The 23,132-nt window shown below is 40.9% G+C and overlaps 1 protein-coding gene across 1 annotated transcript; it reads right to left on the bottom strand.

Annotated features, from left to right (window-relative positions):
- Window positions 1-5,487: 5,487 nt before the first annotated feature.
- On the bottom strand, window positions 5,488-10,681 carry LOC100283316 (gamma-secretase subunit APH-1B). The gene is made up of 6 exons (NM_001364474.1): window positions 10,483-10,681; window positions 7,957-8,112; window positions 7,788-7,873; window positions 7,022-7,147; window positions 6,715-6,842; window positions 5,488-5,846 (listed from the first exon to the last, which is right to left on the bottom strand). Exons 1-6 carry the CDS (start codon window positions 10,593-10,595, stop codon window positions 5,703-5,705), a joined length of 753 nt encoding a protein of 250 aa, NP_001351403.1. The 5' UTR covers window positions 10,596-10,681; the 3' UTR covers window positions 5,488-5,702.
- Window positions 10,682-23,132: the final 12,451 nt, after the last annotated feature.

The raw sequence follows: 23,132 nt of genomic DNA, 5'->3' as shown, positions 1-23,132 counted from the left end.
ATAGCCGACTCATGTTACAGGGTCCCACTTGTAAGCCGATATGAGGGCAGGGTTGTTAGTGCATCTGTCAATGCTTGTAATTAATTATGCTGTAATGACTCATCATAACCCTTAAGGAAGAATATTCCGGGGATAACGTAGTTAACCGAGGGCACAATCGTCTTTGACAGGGCAAAGCTGACCCTCGGTTACCTATAAATACCCTGTATAGCACCATTGCGAGGGACGAAAAAAACATTGTTGCCCTAATACTCTGTGTTACTCGACATCAAACCAGCGCCGGCCCTACGCCCATGCACGAGAGGCGCTCGCCTGGGGCCCAAAAAAAAGGGCCCAATATTTACTAGATAATGAATAGTCTACTACTCGGCTTGCCGGTTGCCTACGTTCCACTAATCCAATCTTCCACCACGCAAGCCCAAGTGCCCTGCCAGGCCGCCGGTTGCCCACGTGCCACGTTCCACTAATCCACTTCCACCACGGAGCCCAAGTGCCAGGCCGCCAGCCGCCAGACCCAACGCGGATCGCGGAGTCGCATACGGGCAGCCGCCGAGACGTGAAGACGTCGTTGTGCCGCTGCCAGCTGCCGTTGCCGCCGCACACCAGCAGTCCAGCACACGCCGAGTCACCGAGACGTCGTCGTCGACGACGACACGCGAGTGGCTGCAGCCTGCCAGCCTGCAGGGCATTCAGATTCAGGGGCGATCGGCGTCGGCGATCGCTGATCGGCGAACGCAGAAGTCAGGACGTAGCCGCCGACCGCCTAGGCGTTCGAGTTTGAGTCTTCCACCGCGACATCGCCCAGGTGAATACTGAATAGTTGATTTGGTGCATTACTTACTATGTGTTAACCTATACCGCTTCATGTTATTTAGTATCTTAGATATTTAAAAATTAATTTCAGTACACATGATCATACATGATAGTGTGATATATATTCTTAAAAAATTTAATTACATGTTTTTATGATTAGGTCTTAGATGTTGCCCAAGAAATCATTGTCAGGTTATCAGAAAAGAAAAAAGAGAAAACATGAAGATCAATTGGTTGAATCGCAAAAGGGTGCTTTAGATAAGTTCTTTGTCGTTTCAAGTAATGTAGATGTCAACGAAGTTGAAGGGCGGGAATCTGATCCTGCTCATGATGATGGGCAACAGGACCATAATGAGGAACATGATCATAATTTAAATACAGAAGATGAGGTCAATGAAGATGGTTCGATGGAAGAAAATTTAATTGCAGCAATTGATGCGGTTGAGGATAGTATGATGCGGGAAAATTTACAGCCCTCATCTGATCATGAAAATTCAAATGATGATGAACAAGATGCTTCTGGTTTATCTATCTTTGATCCTAGAACATGGGATAATCTAGACAACAACAAAAGGGATATCTTAATTGAAAAGGACCCGATAAGAGAGTTGAATCTGGTTTTTCCTAAGGATTCCATCGGTAGACATTTTTCATATGCTTACTACTTTAGAAATTTAAGTAATGGTGAGTCCGTTGATAGAAAGTGGTTGGTTTACTCTAAACACGTGAACAAAGTTTATTGTTTTTGTTGCAAGTTGTTCAAGTCAAACAAAAGCAAGTCTTTGTTAGCATCTGATGGAGTGAGGGACTGGCAGCGTCTCAGTACGAGACTCAAAGAACATGATAGTTGTGTTGAGCATCTGACAAACATGAATACTTGGAATGAACTTAGGTTGAGGTTGAGCAAAAATAAAACAATTGACAATGATTTGCAGCGGGAAATTTCAAAGGAGAGAGAGCGTTGGAGACAAGTTTTATTAAGAATTGTTTCTGCTATCAAGTTTCTTGCTAAACATAATTTGGCTTTTCGAGGAAGAAATGAGAAACTATACCAAGCTAACAATGGTAACTTTTTGGGCACAATTGAAATGATGGGTGAATTTGATCCTGTGATTCAAGACCATATTAGGCGGATAAAATAGTGAGATTCATCATCACTATCTTGGGCATAGAATTCAGAATGAGATTATTTCCCTTCTTGCAGATTGTGTGAAACAAACTATATTAAAGGTCATCAAGGCTGTCAAATATTTTTCTGTGATTTGTGATTGTACTCCAGATGTGAGCCATGAAGAACAAATGACAATGATTATTCGGTGTGTGAATATGTCAGGAAATGTTGTAAGGGTTGAGGAGTTCTTCCTAGAGTTCTTGAAGGTAGATGACACATCAGGATTGGGTCTTTTTGATGAATTAAAGAGTGTATTGGCCTCTCTCGATTTGAATATTGCTGATGTGAGAGGACAAGGATATGATAATGGTTCAAATATGAAGGGGAAACACCAAGGCGTTCAGACTCGCATGCTTCAGATTAATCCAAGAGCATTATACATGCCATGTGCATGTCATAGTCTGAATCTTACTCTTTGTGATATGGGAAAATCTTGTAGGTAAGCTATTATTAATTTATTTTTCATGATACGATATACCATTATTTGGGAAAAGATACAATCTTACTATTTGCCATATTTTGAATCTTGTAGGCAAGCTATTACTTTTTTGGTATTATCCAACGTATATACACATTGTTTGCAAAATCTACCAAAAGGTGGAAACTTTTTGTTGACAATGTCCCAGGATTGACAGTTAAGTCGTGGTCTAATACACGGTGGGAAAGCAGAATAAAAAGTGTTCAGGCTATCAGATACCAAACTCCTCAAATAAGGTCCGCTCTAAAAGCATTAGAGGAGATGAGTGCACTTGACAATGACCCCTCGACAGTTAGTGATTGTCAATCTTTGGTGAGTGCACTTGAGAATTTTGAATTTTTAGTTGGATTGGTTATTTGGCACGATATTTTATTCTCTATAAATAAGGTGAGCAAGAAGTTGCAATCTAAAATTGTGAGTATAGATGCTACTCTCAAACACATTGAAGGTGTCATAACATATTTTAAGAAATATAGAGATGAAGGTTTCACTTCTAGTATAGATACAGCAAAAATCATTTCATCTGAACTGGATGTCGAGCCAATATTTCCTACAAAAAGGAAAGGAAAGAGAAAGAAACATTTTGATGAACAAGATGATGAAGATGAGGAAATGCAACAGTCTGCTATAGACTTGTTTAGAAGAGAGTACTTCCTTGTTATGATTGATGCTGCAATTGCTTCATTGACTAGTAGATTTGAGCAGATGAAAGCATTTGATAATGTTTTTGGGTTCTTGTTCAACTCTGAAAATTTAAAATCCTTGGATGAAGTAGATCTTTGGTCACATTGCAAGATCTTTGCAGAAAAATTTACTCATGAGAACTCATCCGATGTTGAGATCAATGATTTTTATTCAGAATTAAAGGCGTTGCAAGTGAGTTTGCCAGATTCTTCTACATCAGCGCCTGAGATTCTGAAGTTTGTTATGGATGCAGATTGTTATCCAAATGTTACAGTTGCCTATAGAATTCTCTTAACTGTACCTGTGATTGTAGCTTCAGTTGAAAGAAGTTTCTCAAAATTGAAGTTGTTGAAGAACTATCTAAGATCAACTATGTCGCAAGAAAGGTTGAATGGCTTGGCTATGTGCTCTATAGAGAAGGATATCTTGGACACTATTGATTTCAATACAATCCTTAATGATTTTGCATCAAAAAATGCCCGAAGAAGTATCTTTTTATGAGGAACATTGGATGTCATGGAGTTTTATTCTTTATTAAGATAACCATATTAGCTCCAATATGTCAATATGTTTTTATTTTGAACGACTTTATTCCTCAATAATTATTTTATATGTTAAATTAAATATATCAATGTATTTGTTTCTGTGTGCAAGTAAAATTAGCGTATATATATATATATATATATATATATATATATATATATATATATATATATATATATATATATATATATATATATATTATATGTATCATAGATTTTTTTTATTAGTCTAGAGGCCCATCGCGATGAATTCGCCTGGAGCCCTCAAAATCATAGGACCGGTGCTGCATCAAACTTTTTTTTTGTTCTCCCACTGTTTGAGCTTGACTGACCATGAGTTAGCGAGTTCCAACATGGACGCAGCGGGACCATGGACGCAGCGATCAAGAAGCAGACGGTCTCCGCCATCGCTGCTGCTCCGGTTTATCTTTTTTTTATGTGCAATGCCGAGGGTTCTAGGAGCGGAGCCGAAGGACACCAGCCTCGCCCTCGAGCAGAGGGAGCTGGCGTCGGCCGCTTATCTGCGATCGAACGGACAGAATAAAAAGCGGCAACGTGGACACCGTTTTAAACCGACTTTCATATATAGAAACTTCTCCGGTTTCCATGCGCAAATCACTCAAACATGTATTTTGTTGTTTGACAGGACTTGGACTTTTTGGTTCTTAATTAACTGCACCACAACTTGCCTAAGGTTAATGAACAAATTAAAGAATTAACTTTAGACAAAAAAAAGTAGGTAAACTACAACAAGTCAGACAGCAAACTAAACATGCTCGAATAATCTGTCCATGGAAATTCGTATCAGCATCCTATCTCCACTGTACTGTTGCCATTCGCATTGCAGTCGTCCTCACACCTCTGACTTGCGCACGTCCTGGTAACTTGCTTCAAGCCTTCAACTTTGTGTAGCTTCCTAGCTAGGGTTAACCTGAACCATCCAAAATCAAGCAAGCAAATGAATTGTGTCGGTGTTCAAAAACAAAATACACAACTATGGGTATGTGTCAAGCTTGAGTTTACTGGGGAAATACAACAACGAAGGAGAAATTTGGAATTATGGCATTATAAGAAGTGAGTTTCGCCACTTTGCCATCGAACGAGCGGGCTTAGTTTGTGTGTCATTATCAAATCTGATCCAAACGCTATAATGTCATTTAGATGTTTAATAAATAGAAAATGAATCGATTTAGGGCCTCCAATCAGGCCACGGAGGCACTCCAGGGCGCCGCCGTCGACCCGCGCCCGTTCTGTCTGTATAATGTGCATTAACAGCTAGGATACGGCATCAGGAGATCGGTTAGAGAAAGTTGATCTTTTTCTGTTTTATTAAACACCGAAATGGTATATTATAACATTTGGGTCAGGTTTCATAATGATATTTTATTAAACAACATTATAGCATTTGGGTCAATTTTCATAATGGCACACTGACGAAGCCTGCTCGCTCCATGACGAAACCTAGTTCTCGTAGTGACATAATTCCAAATTTCTCAACAACGAAGAAAACGATATTTAGGTGTATAGTCCTAAAATATTAGTCATTTTAGCTCTTGATTTTATATTTATGTTAAAATGGATTATAATAAATCTAGACACATAAAACAAATATATTAATTATTATATGAATCAACTAAAAAGATAAAACAAATATTATCTTGAGGCGAAGGGAGTATAATAAATAGAACAACCTAAAATAAAAAAAAAAACTAACAATTTATATTATATTTTAGAATAAAGAGAGAACTTATTAGCTTGCTGGTTGAATAGTTTAAAATTGGCTATAACCAGACCAAAAGTTGGACCTTTTAACAATCATGGTTATATAGATAGATAGATATAAAAGTGCTCCAGGAAAGGGAGGACATACTGCATATGCAAAACATCGAGTCAAACTATAATAACCCCTCGTCTAACTACACGACACGACTCAGAACCTGATTTTTACTGTCATAGTACATCAGAAGATTCAGTCAAACATACATGGGAAAATTACATGATGGCAAGCCTACAACTAGCTGCTGTTATGCTGCTGATGCCGGTGCTCAGTTAATCTCCGGCATGCCACTCGCCAGCAGTGCTGCAAGGTCAGCGCAGCCATGACCAACAACAGCGGGGTACCAATGAGACAGCCTCCTGGGGCGAGGTTAACAAGTGTCTGAAATGAATACATAGTGCAGTAAGGTCAGGCGCAAATTCAGCAATGTACTGTTCAAATCATACTGACTAAAAGCAACAAGATTGCAACCACAACTCAGCGCTGAAGTATATGAAACGCATTATGCTACAGTACCATAAACAACTAGTCGGATGCCTGTGTATTGCTACAATTTCTATATATCACATGAGTAGACTTTGTTTTAATAAAACACAAAAATAGGTGTGTTATGTTGGTTAGGTGGATTTGAATGGGAAGCCAACAACTAAGATTCGAACTCAACTTATGCTGTTATGCATGATTTTACCTTATTTTTGCATTTTTGCCTAAAGCAGAAAGGAGAAGGGTGACGCACGACGACTGTGGAACTGTGGAGAGTGGTGCTTTATATAGTAGAGAAATATGAAAATGTGTTGACCATGACACTGAATATAGAGCCGTCTGTCTTAAACCCACAATGAAACATTGAATTGGTCAAATAACTATACTACCATCCCAGATAAAGAAGAGTTGCGATGTGTGGCATTGCCTACAGTTGTTCCATGATTGACATTACATTGCAGTTGCAGCAATCATATCTTATTTGCATTCAGCTTTCATTAATAAAAAAGGCTCATGTTGATTACAAATGGGCACAACTTTGTAGATGCAAATTAAAGGAGTAAACTAGAAGCAAGCAATATAAGTGATGATTTAGCATAAGAATACAACAAGGTCATAGTGGTGTGTGGTATCTTGGTCAGTGTTTTCTATGTTTAGATTAGAAGAAAACAAAATAGAGAAACTCGTGAAAATTGAAACAAAATCAGCTCAAGCATCAAGTTCATTATGTTTCAACCCAACACAAACAATAAGGCATGGTTCTTACCATCGCAGCAGCAGCCAAATGAATTACTGGAACAAAGACTTGATCACTTTTCTTTCCCTCGTCATATGCATTAAAAGCAATAATCATTGAGAATGTATGGATGACCAAGAATCCAAGTGCAATAAGGGCTGAAATAGCATACAGGGATAAGGGTTATCGTGACAAACAAATTCAGAACACCAAACTGCATCAAATAGAACTAGGAAGAAACGTGTATTTACAAATCGTTGTTCCAGTTAGAATTAATGCCTATTCCCTTCCAAGGTAATGAGACATATCAGGGAATAATGTGGGAAAATACACTTGCCTGACGTAAGGAAAAATGGCAGCTTTGAGCACCTTTCAGTATAAAATGTGGCTCGACCAAACGCTGGAGTCAAAAGACTGAGACAGAAAAAGACTGCATGAGCCACTCCATGGCCTAAACCACCAGCTGCACAAACATTTTCAAACACATATGAGCAAATGTAGCAGTTATAGTTGTGACATTCTAAAGTAATATTGAAGAGTAATTGTTCCTACCAAGCAATAAGTAAAATCATAAACTCAGTACAGAAGCACATCATCAGATTTAAAGTATTTATTTGAGTTAGCAAACCATGTTTATGTTTGGGAGACTTCCTAGTTTCAAATCAACAATGCACAATTTGAGAAACTGTGTCTGTTTTGTTATGAACACAAATTTTATATGGCAACGCATTTATTAGCGCATTTAATAGTCCTTGTTGGAATCAGTCCCCAGAAAATTAGGAAAAAGTCCTAGTAGATAACAAATAACATGACAAGCAATTCTTTCCATGAAAAAAATTGCTATGTGTATCCCTTCTATAAAATTGGGGCACAATTTGGCACATATACAAGTGCAATATGTATACATTCATTTAAATTCAGAATCTGGATTAAACACAATGCAGCACTTGAGAGATAATAATTTATAATTGCCAAGAAAAAAACCATTTTGTCTTGAACCAGAACTACAAAAGACATTTTCATCTTGTATTAAAATATGAAAACTTAGAAAACAAAAACAAGAAAAGATATTTTCATATTGTATCAAAATAACAAAAACTTACCTAAAGAAATCAGCATCTTGTCAGTCAATCTAAGACGTGGCTTAGATATTCTATCAGCAAAAGCATCTAGCATCTCTTCCATTTTCCTGGAAAATTTGTTATCAGATCCCATATATTCAATTACCACAGCAGATAAGAAAATGTCAGCTTCTGTTTATGGTTTACCTACTTGTAAAGCATCCAAAACACAAGACGAGTGCCTTCTTGCAATGCGACAGATGTAAGGATCAGAATCACATATGCCCACCAAGCTCCTGACTTTATAGGAAGAAATCCTCTCCATATTCCCGAGAGGACTATCAAACTTATAAGCCAAAATAAGGTGCTGCACAAAAAGATAAAAGCCAAGGTTAACATTTAAATATGATAATATATCCTTCCATTTTGAAATTCATAGGAGAACGTTAGAAGATACTTCAGTGTTTAAGGCACTAAAGAACATAGGGCAGTGATGCTGGGTACCGGGAACTCACTGTACTACCATCAAGGTCTGAAGCCAACATGGATAGAGAGAATAATGGTTTCTAGTTTCCATTTGCAGGTCTGTAAACTGTTCACTCTAACATGGATTAAGTTGACTTATATGTTCTTTCAAACTAATCCATTCTTTTTTGTCCTGCGAACAAAATAACTAAGCAGATTCATTTGGAAGTTTGAACCTCTGTTGATTGAGACCAAACTTAACTGGCAAGACTATAAAAGTTTCCAAACCAACCCTGACTGCGTGTACCACTCCCTTGATAAGGGTCATCACAGGAGAACAGCATAGCACTCAAAATTACCAAATGTAAAGATTCAAGCATTAAAAATGAATGGAGAAAAGTTACATCAGTTATTTATGACTAGTGAGTACTGATTAATAAGGTAGTGTTTGGTTCTGGAGCGGGACATCAAGGCTGGAGTCGTCCCCAGAGAAAAATATTCCTCTAGATTCAGGGATACATCCATCCCCAAAAACTGAGGTATGCAGCCATCCCACCCACCCCCCCCCCCCCCCAGACAGTGTTTTATTTGTGTTTGGCATCAGAGGAGAATGGAGAGAGCACAGCGAGCTCGGCTCCGACGCAGGCGGACAGCGGACGCAGCGCAGATGGCAAGGGCAAGGCGCGGGTGAGCTCAGTCCGGGAAGACATGGCCCCGGCAAGGGTGGGCAAGCTCGACACCAGCATCACGAGCGAGCTCAGCCCCAGCGGCGGCGCAGGTGGCCATGGCGGTGGCGTGGGCAGCCCTGACGGCAGCGCTAGCGGCCCCAACGGTTACACAGGCAGCCCCAATGAGGGAAGCCACATGGCGCGGGCGGAGCCTAGTGTGAGCTCGGCCATGGTGCATTTGAACTGCATTGAAGGAAGAAGCAGCAGCAGAGAGAGGATGGCAGATGAACGCCACCTAACAGATGTCTAACCGTGTACAGACATGATGTTATCCCCTTCATTCCATCCCTCCAACCAAACACAGAGAAAGGACGCCCCCGACCTCCCAACCAAACACCGAGATAGAATCATCCTATCCCAAAAAAATAGAGTGGATCCATTTCATCCCTCTCATCCCAAAACCAAACACACCCCAAAGTATGACAGCTTAAGCCTTATAATTCGAGAAGTTTCTCCTACCCCAGGTTATATGTTCCGTATAATAGATGCATCCACTAAATTCAATTGCAAATATCTCTGGAGTAATTTCTAACAGTGCATTCTATTGGAGAACACAAAGATTCAGTACTTGCAGAGGCCAGAGGTGTAATGTCAGGATACTACTCATAGTCATAGTTATATGAGATAGCAATGTATCAGAAAAATGCTCTGAAACAGGTTTGTTGCACGAAGTCACACAAACACATGCATCTTTCAGTCAGGTTCTGAACTTTTTTTTCTGTAGCTCATATCCTTCTTGTTGACTTCCAACGAAATAATTGATGACACCAGTTCTTTCTCAGTCTTTGATCTTAGGTATTTGAAATGCCAATTTACATTTTCATGACGAATCACCAATTGTCTTGCATCTTTCTAGCAATGAATTGTCAGTTGGAAAGGAAGAGGGGGGAGGGGTGTCAAGAAATATTTAGCATGATTGCACCAATACATCTGATTGCACATGATATGCCCCTTATACATTAAACAGCATTCAATGCTTATGTTGATACTCATAAAAATAAATGTACAAATCAAAAATAAAGAAAAGAGCCATTGTGGGACTGAATTAAAAGTCAACTTCAATACATTGGTGCACAGCTACATAGAGTAAGTTGCCAAGACAATAGACATAGAGTAAATTGTCAGCAAGCTTCGGTTTACCAACTACCTAAGGAGAGTATCAGTAGCATATCAGTGCAAGTTCTACAGGTCTGAGTCTCTGAGATCCACACATTCATTCTAAACCAGATTACAGATTTTGCAAACAGATGAGATAAATTGACAACTCAAAAACTACACAGAACAAGCCAATACGCCATGTGAACTGAATCCAACTAGCAGCATCCGTATCGATCCGGAAGAAACTACTGAACCCTAGCACAACTGCGAGTAAACCAATAATCCGCGTTTGCCTCACGAAACCACACCCTGGAACGCCTCAAACAAACGCCACCTGCCTCTTACGCCAATCGATTAACTGAATGTTCGCTTTTATTAGAGGGCAACGGACGATCTGATCAAAACGTGGCTAAAGAAGCACGAAACGGGCGACGCAAGGGGTAGACCTAGAGAGGAGGGTGAGGACGAGGAAGGGCTTCCTGACGACGACGCCGGAGAAGAGGGAGAAGGCGGGGCCCAGCGCGATCAGGGCGTAACCCAGCCCCGCCGCCAACGTCATCTCCTCTTGTCGACCCGGCCTCCGGCCCTCCGCACGCCGCCAGCAGGAGGGAAGACTAGGGGCTTGTTTGGTTCACTGCCTAACTTGCCACACTTTGTCTAACTTTTCTGCCTAAGGTTAGTTCTTCAATTCGAACGCCTAACCTTAGGCAAAGTGTGGCGCAGTTAGCCACGAACCAAACAGGCCCTAGTTTCGGGCTTTCGGCAACAGGGAACGGCTCTCTTTCGGCATTTCAAAGGGCCTGTTTGGCAATACCATGGTTGAGATATTTGGATACAACATTATAAATTATAGTATTAAGTAAAAGCTAGCCAAGGCTAATTTAGATTGCATTAGAGTTTTCAGTACTTCAAAAATATTATGATATTTAGAATACTGTGATTTTAAAAATATACATTTCAGGAACACAATTAACACCTTATGACATAAAATACGAACTATGATATTACATAGAAACCGTAAAATACTTCACTCCTAAATAGGGCCTCATTCTTGATAGTCTTTCAAAATTTCGTTTCTAAATTATTATTTAAAAAGTCATTTATATAAAAAACAATTTCATATATTTTTAATCTTCAACAATTTTTCTATGTTTGCACTCTAGAGGGTCACTTACATTTTTATCTTTGACTAGCGAGCATATCTATTAAGGCATCGCTAAAGCGTCGCTTTTGTAGTAAGGCGAGGGTACAGGGCAAGGCGCCGTGGTCGCTTTACTTGTCGACATAAGGCGTCCATCTTTGACTAGAGCATCGTCTTTGGGGCGCAAGGTGTCGATAAGGCGCTAGATAGTAGACGCCTTGGCCTAGATTGGGTTGGAGAGGGTACAGATGGAGCGCGGACTAGGTGGCGACGCTGACCCACCTCTCTCTTCTGTTGTGGCGTGGTCACGTGGCTCTTCTACTGCGCTCGCCAGCCCTCTCTCCGCGGTGGTGTCAGTGCGTGTCCTCCTAGGCAGCTGGAGTAGGACAACGTGATGAGGATGTCGCTGCCATTTATACAACCACAACGACAACCCTTCATAAGTTATGACTAAGCAATGACTTGTGCTAGTGCACGTGAACTTAGTTATCAGGTGAACTCGTTCCTTGCTGTTGAAACTAATTATCTTCTAAATGAGGTACTAAATACTTGTTATCACTATATTATTCTTATGTTTTTGGGAGGTGAACCATCTTGGAGTGGAGAAGTCAAAAGACAATAAAAGCTGTTGCAACCGAGAGGATTTCGTAAATGAAATAATTGCATGTTTAAGAGGGCATATCTTTCAGCTCTCAAGGTTGTTTAATGCAAGAAAGCACTTGTTGGAAAGATCGGATCAAGAATCAATGAGAGATAACACCCGAGACGTCCAGGAACAGTTGAGACAACTTCGTGACTCCACCAGTCCGAGGGGATTTCGTAACTGCAATAAGTACAAGTTTAAATGGGGGCATGTTGGGGACCTTCGGCATCCGAAGGTCCTCAAAAATAGGATTTAACAGTATTTCTGGAGTACAATGTGTGAGCAGGAATCCTCGGACAAGTCGGCGTTGCTGTAAACCGGATTAATACGAAGGTTGATACAGAGCCGAAGGTGTGAGCAGGAAAGCTTCGGCGTGACAGCAAAGAGTGGAACCGACTTAAAGATGAAAAGGCTATTCAGACCTCGGTAGACTACTATAGAATTATTATCAAATGTAAAGGGCATGAATGTAATTTTGTAAGGGCTGTGTCCCGTGCCTATAAATAGGTGAACAGCATCCATGTACTGTTCACGCTGACTTGGCATTCGCTTTTTGCGTCACACTTGTATTGTTATTTCCTTCCGATTGAAGGTACACTTGTGATTCAATAATATTTTTATTTATGCTCAATAATAAATGATTGTTCATGTTTTCTTTTATATTATTTATATTTTATCACCTTCGTCATTGTCTGATGAGTTTATGAAGGTATGTCCTTCATAACCTTCGTCCGCAAGTCATTACATCCTAAGGGAAATAATGCTTCGGAGGACGAAGGACATTAACGATTAACATTTTCTATGTTGCCTTGTTCTTAACTCTTGAAGTGCTTGAGAACAAGTCCCCAACATTGGCGCCCACCTCCGGTGAACTCACTTCCATTTCTTGAGCTTTTCAACATCTTCGGCAAGCATCACCTTCGTCATGCCGTCGAAGAAGGCTTCAGCACCAGGGGCTGGCACGCTACAGCCGCTGGACCCCAATCAAGACGTCCTTTCTCTTAGAGAGGCACGAAGCCAGAAGAGGAAGGCTACCAGTCCAACACCTCCGGAGGATGATCTAGATCAGGAGATTCAAAATCTGGAAATCCTTCAGCAGCAGGTTCAACGCAAGAAGGAAAAGATGGCCAGGGTAGCTGAACTGCAGAGGCAGATAGACGAAGCCTCTGAAGAAGTTCGTCATCTTGCTCAGGACGAGCAACACCGAAGGCCTCAGCATCAAGACCTTCATCAGGAGGGTTTTCCCAACGAAGATGATTGGTATGACAATTTCCATCATGGGAATTTTGTTTTTGATGATGCTTCTCCTCTGTCCGCTGAGCTGCAGGCTACACCTTGGCCCCCGTCCTACAAGCCGCCTCAGCTCCCTGTATTCAACGACCATTCAGACCCGAAGCAGTTCTTGATGAGTTACGAAGCAACAGTGTCTTCGTATGGTGGCAATGCTGAAGTCATGGCAAAATCTTTTGTTATGGCTGTCAAGAGTGTTGCTCAGACCTGGTATTCCTCCCTTCGACCAGGAACAATCACTTCATGGCAGAAGCTGAAGGATATGTTGTTAACCAGCTTTCAAGGTTTTCAGACGAAGCCGGTCACTGCTCAAGCCTTGTTCCAGTGCACTCAGGATCATGAAGAATACCTTCAGGCGTATGTCAGAAGGTTCTTGCGTTTGAGGGCGCAGGCACCAACGGTGCCCAATGAAATTGTCATCGAGGCCATGATCAAGGGGCTTCGTCCTGGACCTGCAGCTCAATATTTTGCTAGGAAGCCTCCTCAGACTCTGGAGAAGCTGCTCCAAAAGATGGACGAGTACATTCGTGCCGACAATGATTTTCGCCAAAGAAGGGAGGAGGCTTTCAGATTTTCTGAGATGACCAGGGGCTTCGGAGGAAGATTCTATCCGAGGCATGTCAGGTCCATCCATAACTCTACTCAAAGTGATGATAAGGGGAGTCAGCAGCACAGGCCGCAGCCCTCCTCACAGGCTTCGGGGCAACAACAAAGCTTCTTTCGGCCACCAGCTCCAAGAGGAAGAGGCGCCAGGGGCTTTGGCGGAAGATTTGGAGATCAACCAAGGAGAATATTTTGCTTGTTTTGCGGTGAAAACAAGGGCCATACCACCAGGATGTGCCATGTTACCATCCAAAAGCAAAAGGAGATAGCCGAAGCTGCAGCACAACAAGCTCAGCCGAAGCAGGTCATGCATACTGCTTCGTACCATGTGCCTTACATCCCAGAATACGTAGGTAACCACCCTGCAGTTTCTGTTGCTTCGGCAAGTCAACCTCAAGCTTCCTGGCAACAACCTCCACCTCCACCACCGCTGCAACAAGGCCAACAGCCAGAAGGGAGCCAATATGCTCCACACCAAAGGGATTTCAGAGAGCAGTCCGAAGCTCGTACAGTCAACAGCACCGTGCCGGAGTTAAAGCACATTTATTGACAAGTATCCTACCTTGATAGCAGTCTTTTCCATTTAGTTCTATTTTCTGTATAATAAAGAACATTTCGATTTTCATGTAATGGTTTTGTGGTTGGTCATAAGGGAAATCTATTTTCTCCGAAGGCTTAAGTTGCTGAAGCTTGAAAGTTTGCGGAGGACCTTCGAATTATTAAAAATCCTTCGAAGTAACAAAAAGTCGTTCTAAGGAACGCAGAGTAAGTTGCTGAAGTTACAAAAAGCCGTTCCAAAGGGAGCGCAGTGTAAGTTTTTTGCTCCAAAGACGTTCCTAAGGGAATGCAGAGCTTATACCGCCTAAGTAAAAGGCGAAGAAGCTCCAAAGACGTTCCTAAGGGAATGCAGAGCTTATACCGCCTAAGTAAAAGGCGAAGAAGCTCCAAAGACGTTCCTAAGGGAATGCAGAGCTTATACCGCCTAAGTAAAAGGCGAAGAAGCTCCAAAGACGTTCCTAAGGGAATGCAGAGCTTACAGCGAAGAATCAGCGCTGATACAAAAATATTGTGTGGGGATATGTGTGTATCTTTCGGAACAAATGTCATCTACGTAACATAACATCATCACATCATTTTGCATAGCATAAGCATCATACATCATGATTGCATATGGCACAAGAAGGGGACACAATATTGATCTTCGGAAGTATGCTTTGAAAGAGTGAAAATCGTGTTAAGTCACAAGGAGACACAATCTTCATCTTCGGAGTATAGCTTCGGAGAATGTTTTCACGAAGCTTGGATATTCTTCATCTGAGCACTATGGACATTGTTGTGATACATAAAAATTTTTCTTCACGAAGCATGAAAAGAAGGGAAGGTGTTTTTTCGCCGAAGGCTCAAAAGCGGTACGTATGAAAAGTTTCATGCATCGTAAAGAATTGAATAATGAACAGAGACTTGTATATTACATTCAAATGTACCAAATATTACATAAATCACACTTCAACTGTTTTTCCTAATAACACCTAGTCTTCTCTTAATACTACTTCGGCAGCCTCATTTAGAAGCTGTTCAACAACTTTATCCACGATAGTTTCGGCCATTTGTTTAATTTCGTCATCCCCTTTTGTGTGAAGGTCAACAAACGATCCAGCAGGTTCTGAGGGAAGAGAATATTTTTGCATTACTATTACAAACCACGAACAAAGTTTGAAATAAAAATTACAACACGATACAAACTATTAATTAATACCTAATTGATCTTCGGGCTCTGCGCTCTTTTCAGCAGCCTTAGCCACTTTTCTAGCATCGTGAATGCCCTTTTCACTTCTTTGAATAATTTCTCCTGCCATTTCTCGGCCACCATTATCCCAGACGTCGGTGAAAAATTTTCCACCAACTTGGCTAGCTTCGGTCGAGGGGTCTTTAATATCTTCAGCGGATAAAGTGGCTTCGGATTGCGCAAGCAGCTTAATATGATCACAACCTTTCTTCTCTAGAACAGTAGCAATTCCTCTGGCGCCCGAAAATGCGCAGATATCACCGCGGCTGCTCAGGATTTCCTCGAAAGCTTCTGCTTCATGACTAATCCATTCCAATGGACCTTCGGGATTGCCTCTGGAGAAACTTTCTTCACTAGAAAATGCGCCAACGCTGGCGAAGCTGGATTTTATCTTTTTGACGCATTCTATAGATTTAACATAGCATTTCCTCTGGGATGCACGAAGCTCCTGAGTACTTAACTCTAAATGATTAACCAACTGATCACTAAGCTCTCGTTTTGTTTCTTCAAGCGCACGTTCCTCTTTAGCTCTAGCTAGCTGTTTCTGAAGATCTTTAATCTCACGTTTTTGGGCTTCGGCCTGGATCTTTGAGGCAGCTTCGTCCTTTTTTACCTTGTCTACCAATGTAAGCAAAATTTTATCCTTTTCCAGAGCTTCGTTTCTCAGTTTAATAACTTCTGACCGAAGGTTGTTGAACGCAATTTCATAGCTCTCGTCTTCGGCACTCTTTTGTGCTCTTAATGCGTTGCTTAGGATTAAGCCCTATATATAAAGACTTGGTATAAGAATAAAATAATGAATTACGTATTGTAAATTTTTTTCAAAACGTCTAATTCCCATACCTTTAGGCTGTTATACGCAAGACTGTCCGCGAGATCCTCCTTCGTCATAGCACATAATCCAGCTTCGAGCTTCGGGAACCCCATACTTCTAGCCATCTCTCGGCAAACAGATAATTCTTTGTTATCAGGGAGGCAGTATAGGAAGTCATCCTCATTTGTCCCATTGAACACCACTGCTCCCTTTGGATATTTTAACTCTTTGGCATAGTGATTGGCTTCATAAGTCTCTTCTTCAGATAATTTTTTCCCCGAAGCATGTCGTATGATATAATCGCATGTGCTGGCAGGAGCTTCGGGGACGGCAGTGTCAATCTTCTCAACCAAAGCTGGTTCTGATGTTTTTTCGGGTTCCAAAGATTGTTCCTTGGTGGGCTCTGAAGGCCCAGCTTCAGCTTTAGCTCCAGCTTCAGCTTGTTGCTTCGAAGTTTCAGTAGACGCTTCAGCAAGTTCGACAGTCTTCTTTGGAGTTGTGCTTGAAGACATAATTGTCTCCAAGACATCTAGTACGTTCACCATTCTTTTTCTTTTTGGGGTCACCAATGGGCCCTTTTGGATTTTTCCTGTTTCAGCATTCGCTGAAGGGCTTAAGATTTCCAATATTTTTTGTCCTTCAATTCTCGATTTTTCCGCCTTCTCTGCTAAAGGCGCTTCAGATTTCTCTTCTATCTTCGGCACTGGAGCTGGTTCTGTAGCTTCAGAGGCCAGGGAAACTTCACCAATGAATTCTGGCACTGTGGCCGGCTCAATAAAGCGCGCTCGGTGGGTGAGCACCTTCATCTTTTTCCTTTGCGGCGCTGGCTCATTAGTGGCACTTGTGGTAGTTTCTATTGCAGAAGAAGTATTCTTTCTTTTGCGACCCAACACCGGATAGTGGTAGTCAGGGTAGACAAACCCGACTGCGTCAAATACCCGGTTGAGTCTTTTCTTCTTTCGGCCTCCGAAGGCTGCTGATAATGCAGTGTTCTCGGCCTTCGAATATGCCCCAAGCAGTTCGTCACTTAATGTTTCAATGCTTTTCAGCCAGTCGTCATCAGGTTCAACAAATTTATCCCCGTATTTGAATGTGTATTTTAGTCTGACCAGTCCGCCTTCGTCAGACTCCTTGATGGTCTCCTTCGGCATTTCCCACTTTCCTGCAAGTGGCCACACCCTGAAGGCGATGTGTTCTTGAATCAAGTCCCTTGTCCCAATAAAAGAGCAGACTACGCCGAAGGCTCTTTGGCATTCCTCGGCTGCTTCATCCATTTTAACCTTCGGCCTTCGAAGTCCGAAGCGTTGCCAGATGGGGCGCATAATGATACTCTTGACATCTTCTTGCGTTGATAGGTCATTCTTTACATAGAACCATTCAGTCATCCAGGCTCCGGGCCATCTCTTCCGAAAGGTCGGCACAGGGCAGCTTGACCCGGAGCGGGCAACGAAGCTGTAGCACCCAAAGTTGTTGTGATATTGTTCTTTCCCCCAGGGCTTCGTCTCATATAACAACTCATGAATGTTGCAAAAGCTTTTGGCATTTGGTTCTAAACCTTGGCTTCTCGCAGCCCAGACAAACATCCCCATTCTTATGACAGCTTCGGGAGTAATTTGATGAAGGTAGATTTGAAATGTTTTCAGAACTTCAACAACAAAGTTGCTCAGGGGGAATCGAAGCCCAGCCTTAAGAAAGCTTCGGAAGATTACGACTTCATCTTCTTCGGGGGTGGGAGAAGTTTTTTCTCCAGCATCAGCTCTCACAATAGATATATCTCGAAAATATCGGCCCCTCATATTATCAATATGACTCTGCTTAATGGAGGTTTTCCCGAAAACCGCGTGACTTGGCCGCCATGGCCGATCTTCGGACTCTTCCCCACCACTTTCTACATCGTAACTGTCGCTGTCACCAGTATCTTCAGACAAGCCTTCCAGTATCTCCTTGGTAATTTTTTCCGTGTTGGTCTCCGCCATCGCTATAAGGAACCCCAGGTTCTTCTCTTCAGAGAGACTCAGCTTCATCTCAGGACTGGCCTTTTTGTCTTCAGACATCTTCGGAAATGCTAAAAACTGTTTTCAATGCCGAAGCTTCAAAACTAAAAGCTCAGTAAATTTTTGCGCGCAAGAGATAAAAATTGAGTAAGCAGGGGCAGATGGCAAGTGTGCGTACCAAAATGAGTTTGTGGTATGATCTTATTTATACGCCCAGTGCGTTGAAAGTTGAAAGACCCACTTGTCAGTGAATGTTGCTATTCTAGCAAAGGGAAGGTGTTTTTTCGGACCTTCGGCATAAAGCCTTCGTCTAGGTCGCAATCTGAATTCGTTATTATAAACAAATTAATATTGCGAGGGGCTACTGTTGGGGACCTTCGGCATCCGAAGGTCCTCAAAAACAGGATTTAACAGTATTTCTGGAGTACAATGTGTGAGCAGGAATCCTCGGACAAGTCGGCGTTGCTGTAAACCGGATTAATACGAAGGTTGATACAGAGCCGAAGGTGTGAGCAGGAAAGCTTCGGCGTGACAGCAAAGAGTGGAACCGACTTAAAGATGAAAAGGCTATTCAGACCTCGGTAGACTACTATAGAATTATTATCAAATGTAAAGGGCATGAATGTAATTTTGTAAGGGCTGTGTCCCGTGCCTATAAATAGGTGAACAGCATCCATGTACTGTTCACGCTGACTTGGCATTCGCTTTTTGCGTCACACTTGTATTGTTATTTCCTTCCGATTGAAGGTACACTTGTGATTCAATAATATTTTTATTTATGCTCAATAATAAATGATTGTTCATGTTTTCTTTTATATTATTTATATTTTATCACCTTCGTCATTGTCTGATGAGTTTATGAAGGTATGTCCTTCATAACCTTCGTCCGCAAGTCATTATATCCTAAGGGAAATAATGCTTCGGAGGACGAAGGACATTAACGATTAACATTTTCTATGTTGCCTTGTTCTTAACTCTTGAAGTGCTTGAGAACAAGTCCCCAACAGGGCATATCTTTCAACTCCCAAGGTCGTTTAATGCAAGTAAGTACTTGTTGGAAAGCTCTCTTCGTCTACTTGCTGGTGGATCAAGAATTAATGGGAGATCAGACCCGAGGCATCTAGAAACTGCCAAGAGAGATTCATGACACCACCAGATTTCCTTTTTCTATTCATCTATTTAAGCAACTAGCAGCCGACAAAGAACTTAGGTTTTATTTGATGTAAGTTTAGCCTTTGCTACTTCCTTGTAAACGTGTGTGTCGGCTAGACCACACGGTTACTTGAAATAGGACTCCAACCCTATCAAATTCGTGAGTGTCGGCTTGTTATTTTTTCTCTTGCTTATTCTCGATTGCTTTCTTGTTAAAGGTTGTTCTTGGCACGGCAAGAGCAGCAACAACAGGAGCCAATGTAACTATCACTAAGGCGCAGCACCCTTGAGGTTGTTGTAGTCGGATAGCACAACGTCGACCTCCACCCCAAATTGTAGTCATTAGGAGACGGTGTACTTGTCGCTCAAGGCGCCAAACCATCTTGGTTGTGGTAGTCGGGCAGCCAACGTCGGCCTCCAACCAAATTTTCACCTCCATCATCTCTCATCGAAAGATCAGGCTCTCTCCCACTCGTCGGGTTTATCAAGTGGTAGCAGATTTCAGGTTGCTTGGTGAGAGATCTCCATCTTCCTTTGTTTTTATTTACCTAAAGTCCACTCTTACCAAAAAATCGATCTGGAAATTCTAAAAATATTTTGAGCCTTTGCTTTGCTACTTAGTTTTCGACTTGTTAAATTCATGGTTGCTGCATTTGTGTCGTGTTATTGGTCTAAATGTTGCATACCACTAGAGTTTCGAGTTTGTGCCACCTTATTCCAATCACCATTTTAGACCTCTAGTTGCAAACAAAAAAGAGAAAGGAAAAGGCTAGTGTACAAAAAAAACCGGACTAATCATAAAAAGCACGTAAAAAGAAAAGAGAAAAATTGTAGCAAGAATATTGGTAGATAAAGTTTACAAGTGCAACAAAACAAAAGACAGTATGTGTGCATTTATTTTATAGTATTAGATTTCATATTGCTATTCTGAGCTTTTGGTGATACCATTTGTGTAACAGCTCATGTCTCTAGTACGGTTTGGACTAGGACCGCGTATCACCGTTGTGGAACGTTTATTCAACTTGTTGTGGATAACGTGGTACTAGCTATTCCTTGAAACTATTGCTTTAGCACCCACCTATAAATCCACAAAATTTCCTACAACGTCACCAGGTTATGCTAGCATCAACTATTGTTGTTGTTCTTGTTGTTTGTCGGCACCTCCTGCATCACGTGGTAAGTACTTTGAAGGAAACGGTGACGCCTAAGAGGGGGTTGAACTAGGACTTCTAAAAACTATCTCGCTAAACTAGGCCACAAATAAATCCCTAGAGCAAAACCTATGCAAATAAATAATCTAGAATGTGCAAACTAGGTTTTGTCTGAGTGCTGCTATCTCTACCACAAAGGCATTAGTCCACAGGTTATGTTGATCATCAAACACCAAAATCACTTAGCCAAATGGCTCGGGGTCCATTTTCCTTATAATCTCCCCTTTTGGTGATTGATGACAACACAACCAAAGCAAGCAAATATAACAAACATTTTGATTAAAATACACAGTCTACTTGCTAGGATGCATGAATGTCCCCTAAAAGTGAGAATATGGACTTAAGCCTCCACCTAACTCCATAATTCACTTACTTCTTATTTTAGACCAAAGATACTTGAAAGACCAAAACCACTTGTAAGATCAAAGATTTAAAAATTTAAACTTGGTGGTGTTTGGTGTTTGATATATTTTTCAATTGGGTGGTGTTTGATATATTTTTTATTGCTTTGGTCCCTAAAATTTCTCCCCCTTTGGAATCAAACACCGAAAAGGAAGACATTAAAAGCATATAGGAAGCAAATAAAAGTCTTGCCCTCTAAAAAGATTATTCCCCCTAAAAGAGTATTCTCCCTTTTGAAAGAATATTCTCCCCCTTTGTCATAGACGAAGAAATATCCCCCTGATGGAGATCCTCTACTCAGGAAAAGCAAATGAGAAAGAGAGGTGCAAGATGTGATTTGATTAGTCTAACTCCCCCCATGCATAGTTAAAATATATATTTTAACAACATATGCATTTATAGCAACATATATAGCATAAGATATGAAATGTAGTCTAATCAAAGTCTGGAGAAGACATGTAAATGATAACAATTGTGGAATGAAACCACTTGTGGAATCAATTGAAAATTCTTGTAGATTTGCAATGGAAGCTTATTGTCTTTCTCCGGTGACTCCATTTTCCTTCAATGAGACTTACTACATATAATAAATTTGAAAACAAGTATTAGTCTCAAATATTCAGATTATAGAGTGACATCCCCCTGAAAGTGTGCATACAAGTTTTGAATACTTGTAGGAGACATGCACTTTGATTTTGATATCAAGAGGGGCAAATTATCTATAATCCGAGCTTTGGGACATATAAGTAAAAATGACACCACTTGTGGAATACCACTGGTTGGATATAAACTTTGAAGCATTAGTGTCATTTACTTAGGAATGTTAAATAAGCTATTTGTCATACTTAACTAAACATTTTAAACCATGTAGGTTTGCTCAAGAATATGAATCGAAAGCGAGCATTCCTACCATATGATTGACCTAGTATGCATGAAATTATAATCAAAAGTAAATATCACATGTAAAACTAGGCATGTAAGGTAAAAAATAGAAATAAGAAAATAGATACACATATCTAAAAACAAAGAAATGCAATAAATCTAGTTACCTTAGTCATGGGTGGGGAATTTGGGTTCAAAGTATTCACTAACCCACTTGGCAATAGACTTGATCCAATATGATGCATCCCATGATATACATCCCAATTTTGTCAAGTCTCCAATTTCCCCGAAGTCCTTCGGACTTCTCACTTCCCTCCTAGGATCCAAACCTTCTTGGTGCTTTTCATGGTTGAGATAATCTCCTTTGGCACCCAGATGATTTGGCCCCTTTTCCTTTGTTGGCCTGCTCGTTGGCCTTGATTGCTATCACCTTTCCATTCTTTTTCTTCTTGATCAAATATGGCGTAGCAGCCTTTTTGTCCACCTTGTTGATGTAGGTGTTGGAGATTTTGCTTGTTGGCTTTTGCTTGAGCTTTTGCTTATCCCTGGTCTTCACCTTGCATTGGTATGACTTGTGGCTTTCCTTGTGGCATAGCCTACAAATCATAGTTTCTCCCTCCAGAGGCTTTTTTCACTCCGCAGTGGTGTTATCCTGAGAAGGTTGGATTTGTTTGGCTTTGCCTTTCTTGTCATACAAAGCCTTGTCAAGGCGAGCCACTTCTTGCCTTAATTGCTCATTCACCTTTGCAACCTCATTCGAACATGTTTCTATAACAACATTCTCAACAAGAACTTGATTGCAGGGGTTAGAATCATCAATTAAATCAAAGTAAGAAGTAGAAGCATCTTTCTTAATGATTTCAGGTATTTCAACTAAAGATACTATAGCTTAGTAGTTAACTCATTATTGTGTATGCTAAGAATTTCCATTTTCTCTAGCAAGTTTTCAATTGCTTCTTGAGAGCTAGCTAACTTAGCCTTAAGTTTTTCGTACTTTTTAATAAGGTCATCATCAGTAGCTGAGGATGGAGCATTAGACTCTAATCGCTCAATTTTAGTTGTTAGCTCACAGTTTAAATTTGCAAATGTTTCAAATTTTTCTAGCAAACATTTATAATTATTTTGAGAGCTAATCAACTTATTTTTCAAAGTTTTAAGTTGAGCCTTTTGTTTAGTGC

Source organism: Zea mays, chromosome 5 (genome assembly GCF_902167145.1).
Source record: "Zea mays cultivar B73 chromosome 5, Zm-B73-REFERENCE-NAM-5.0, whole genome shotgun sequence".
NCBI lineage: Eukaryota > Viridiplantae > Streptophyta > Magnoliopsida > Poales > Poaceae > Zea > Zea mays.
Note: the sequence above shows the minus strand (reverse complement) of the source record. Positions and strands in the feature narration are given on the sequence as shown.

Bases quoted from the DNA above. Each gene is read 5' to 3' on its own strand.
- LOC100283316 (NM_001364474.1), bottom strand. From the start codon at position 10,595: ATGACGTTGGCGGCGGGGCTGGGTTACGCCCTGATCGCGCTGGGCCCC. The intron at 7,874-7,956 runs GTAGGTAAACCA...CAAATTTTCCAG, and splicing joins GTGTTTTGGATGCTTTACAA to GAAAATGGAAGAGATGCTAG. The intron at 6,843-7,021 runs GCAAGTGTATTT...ATGCTATTTCAG, and splicing joins GCCATTTTTCCTTACGTCAG to CCCTTATTGCACTTGGATTC.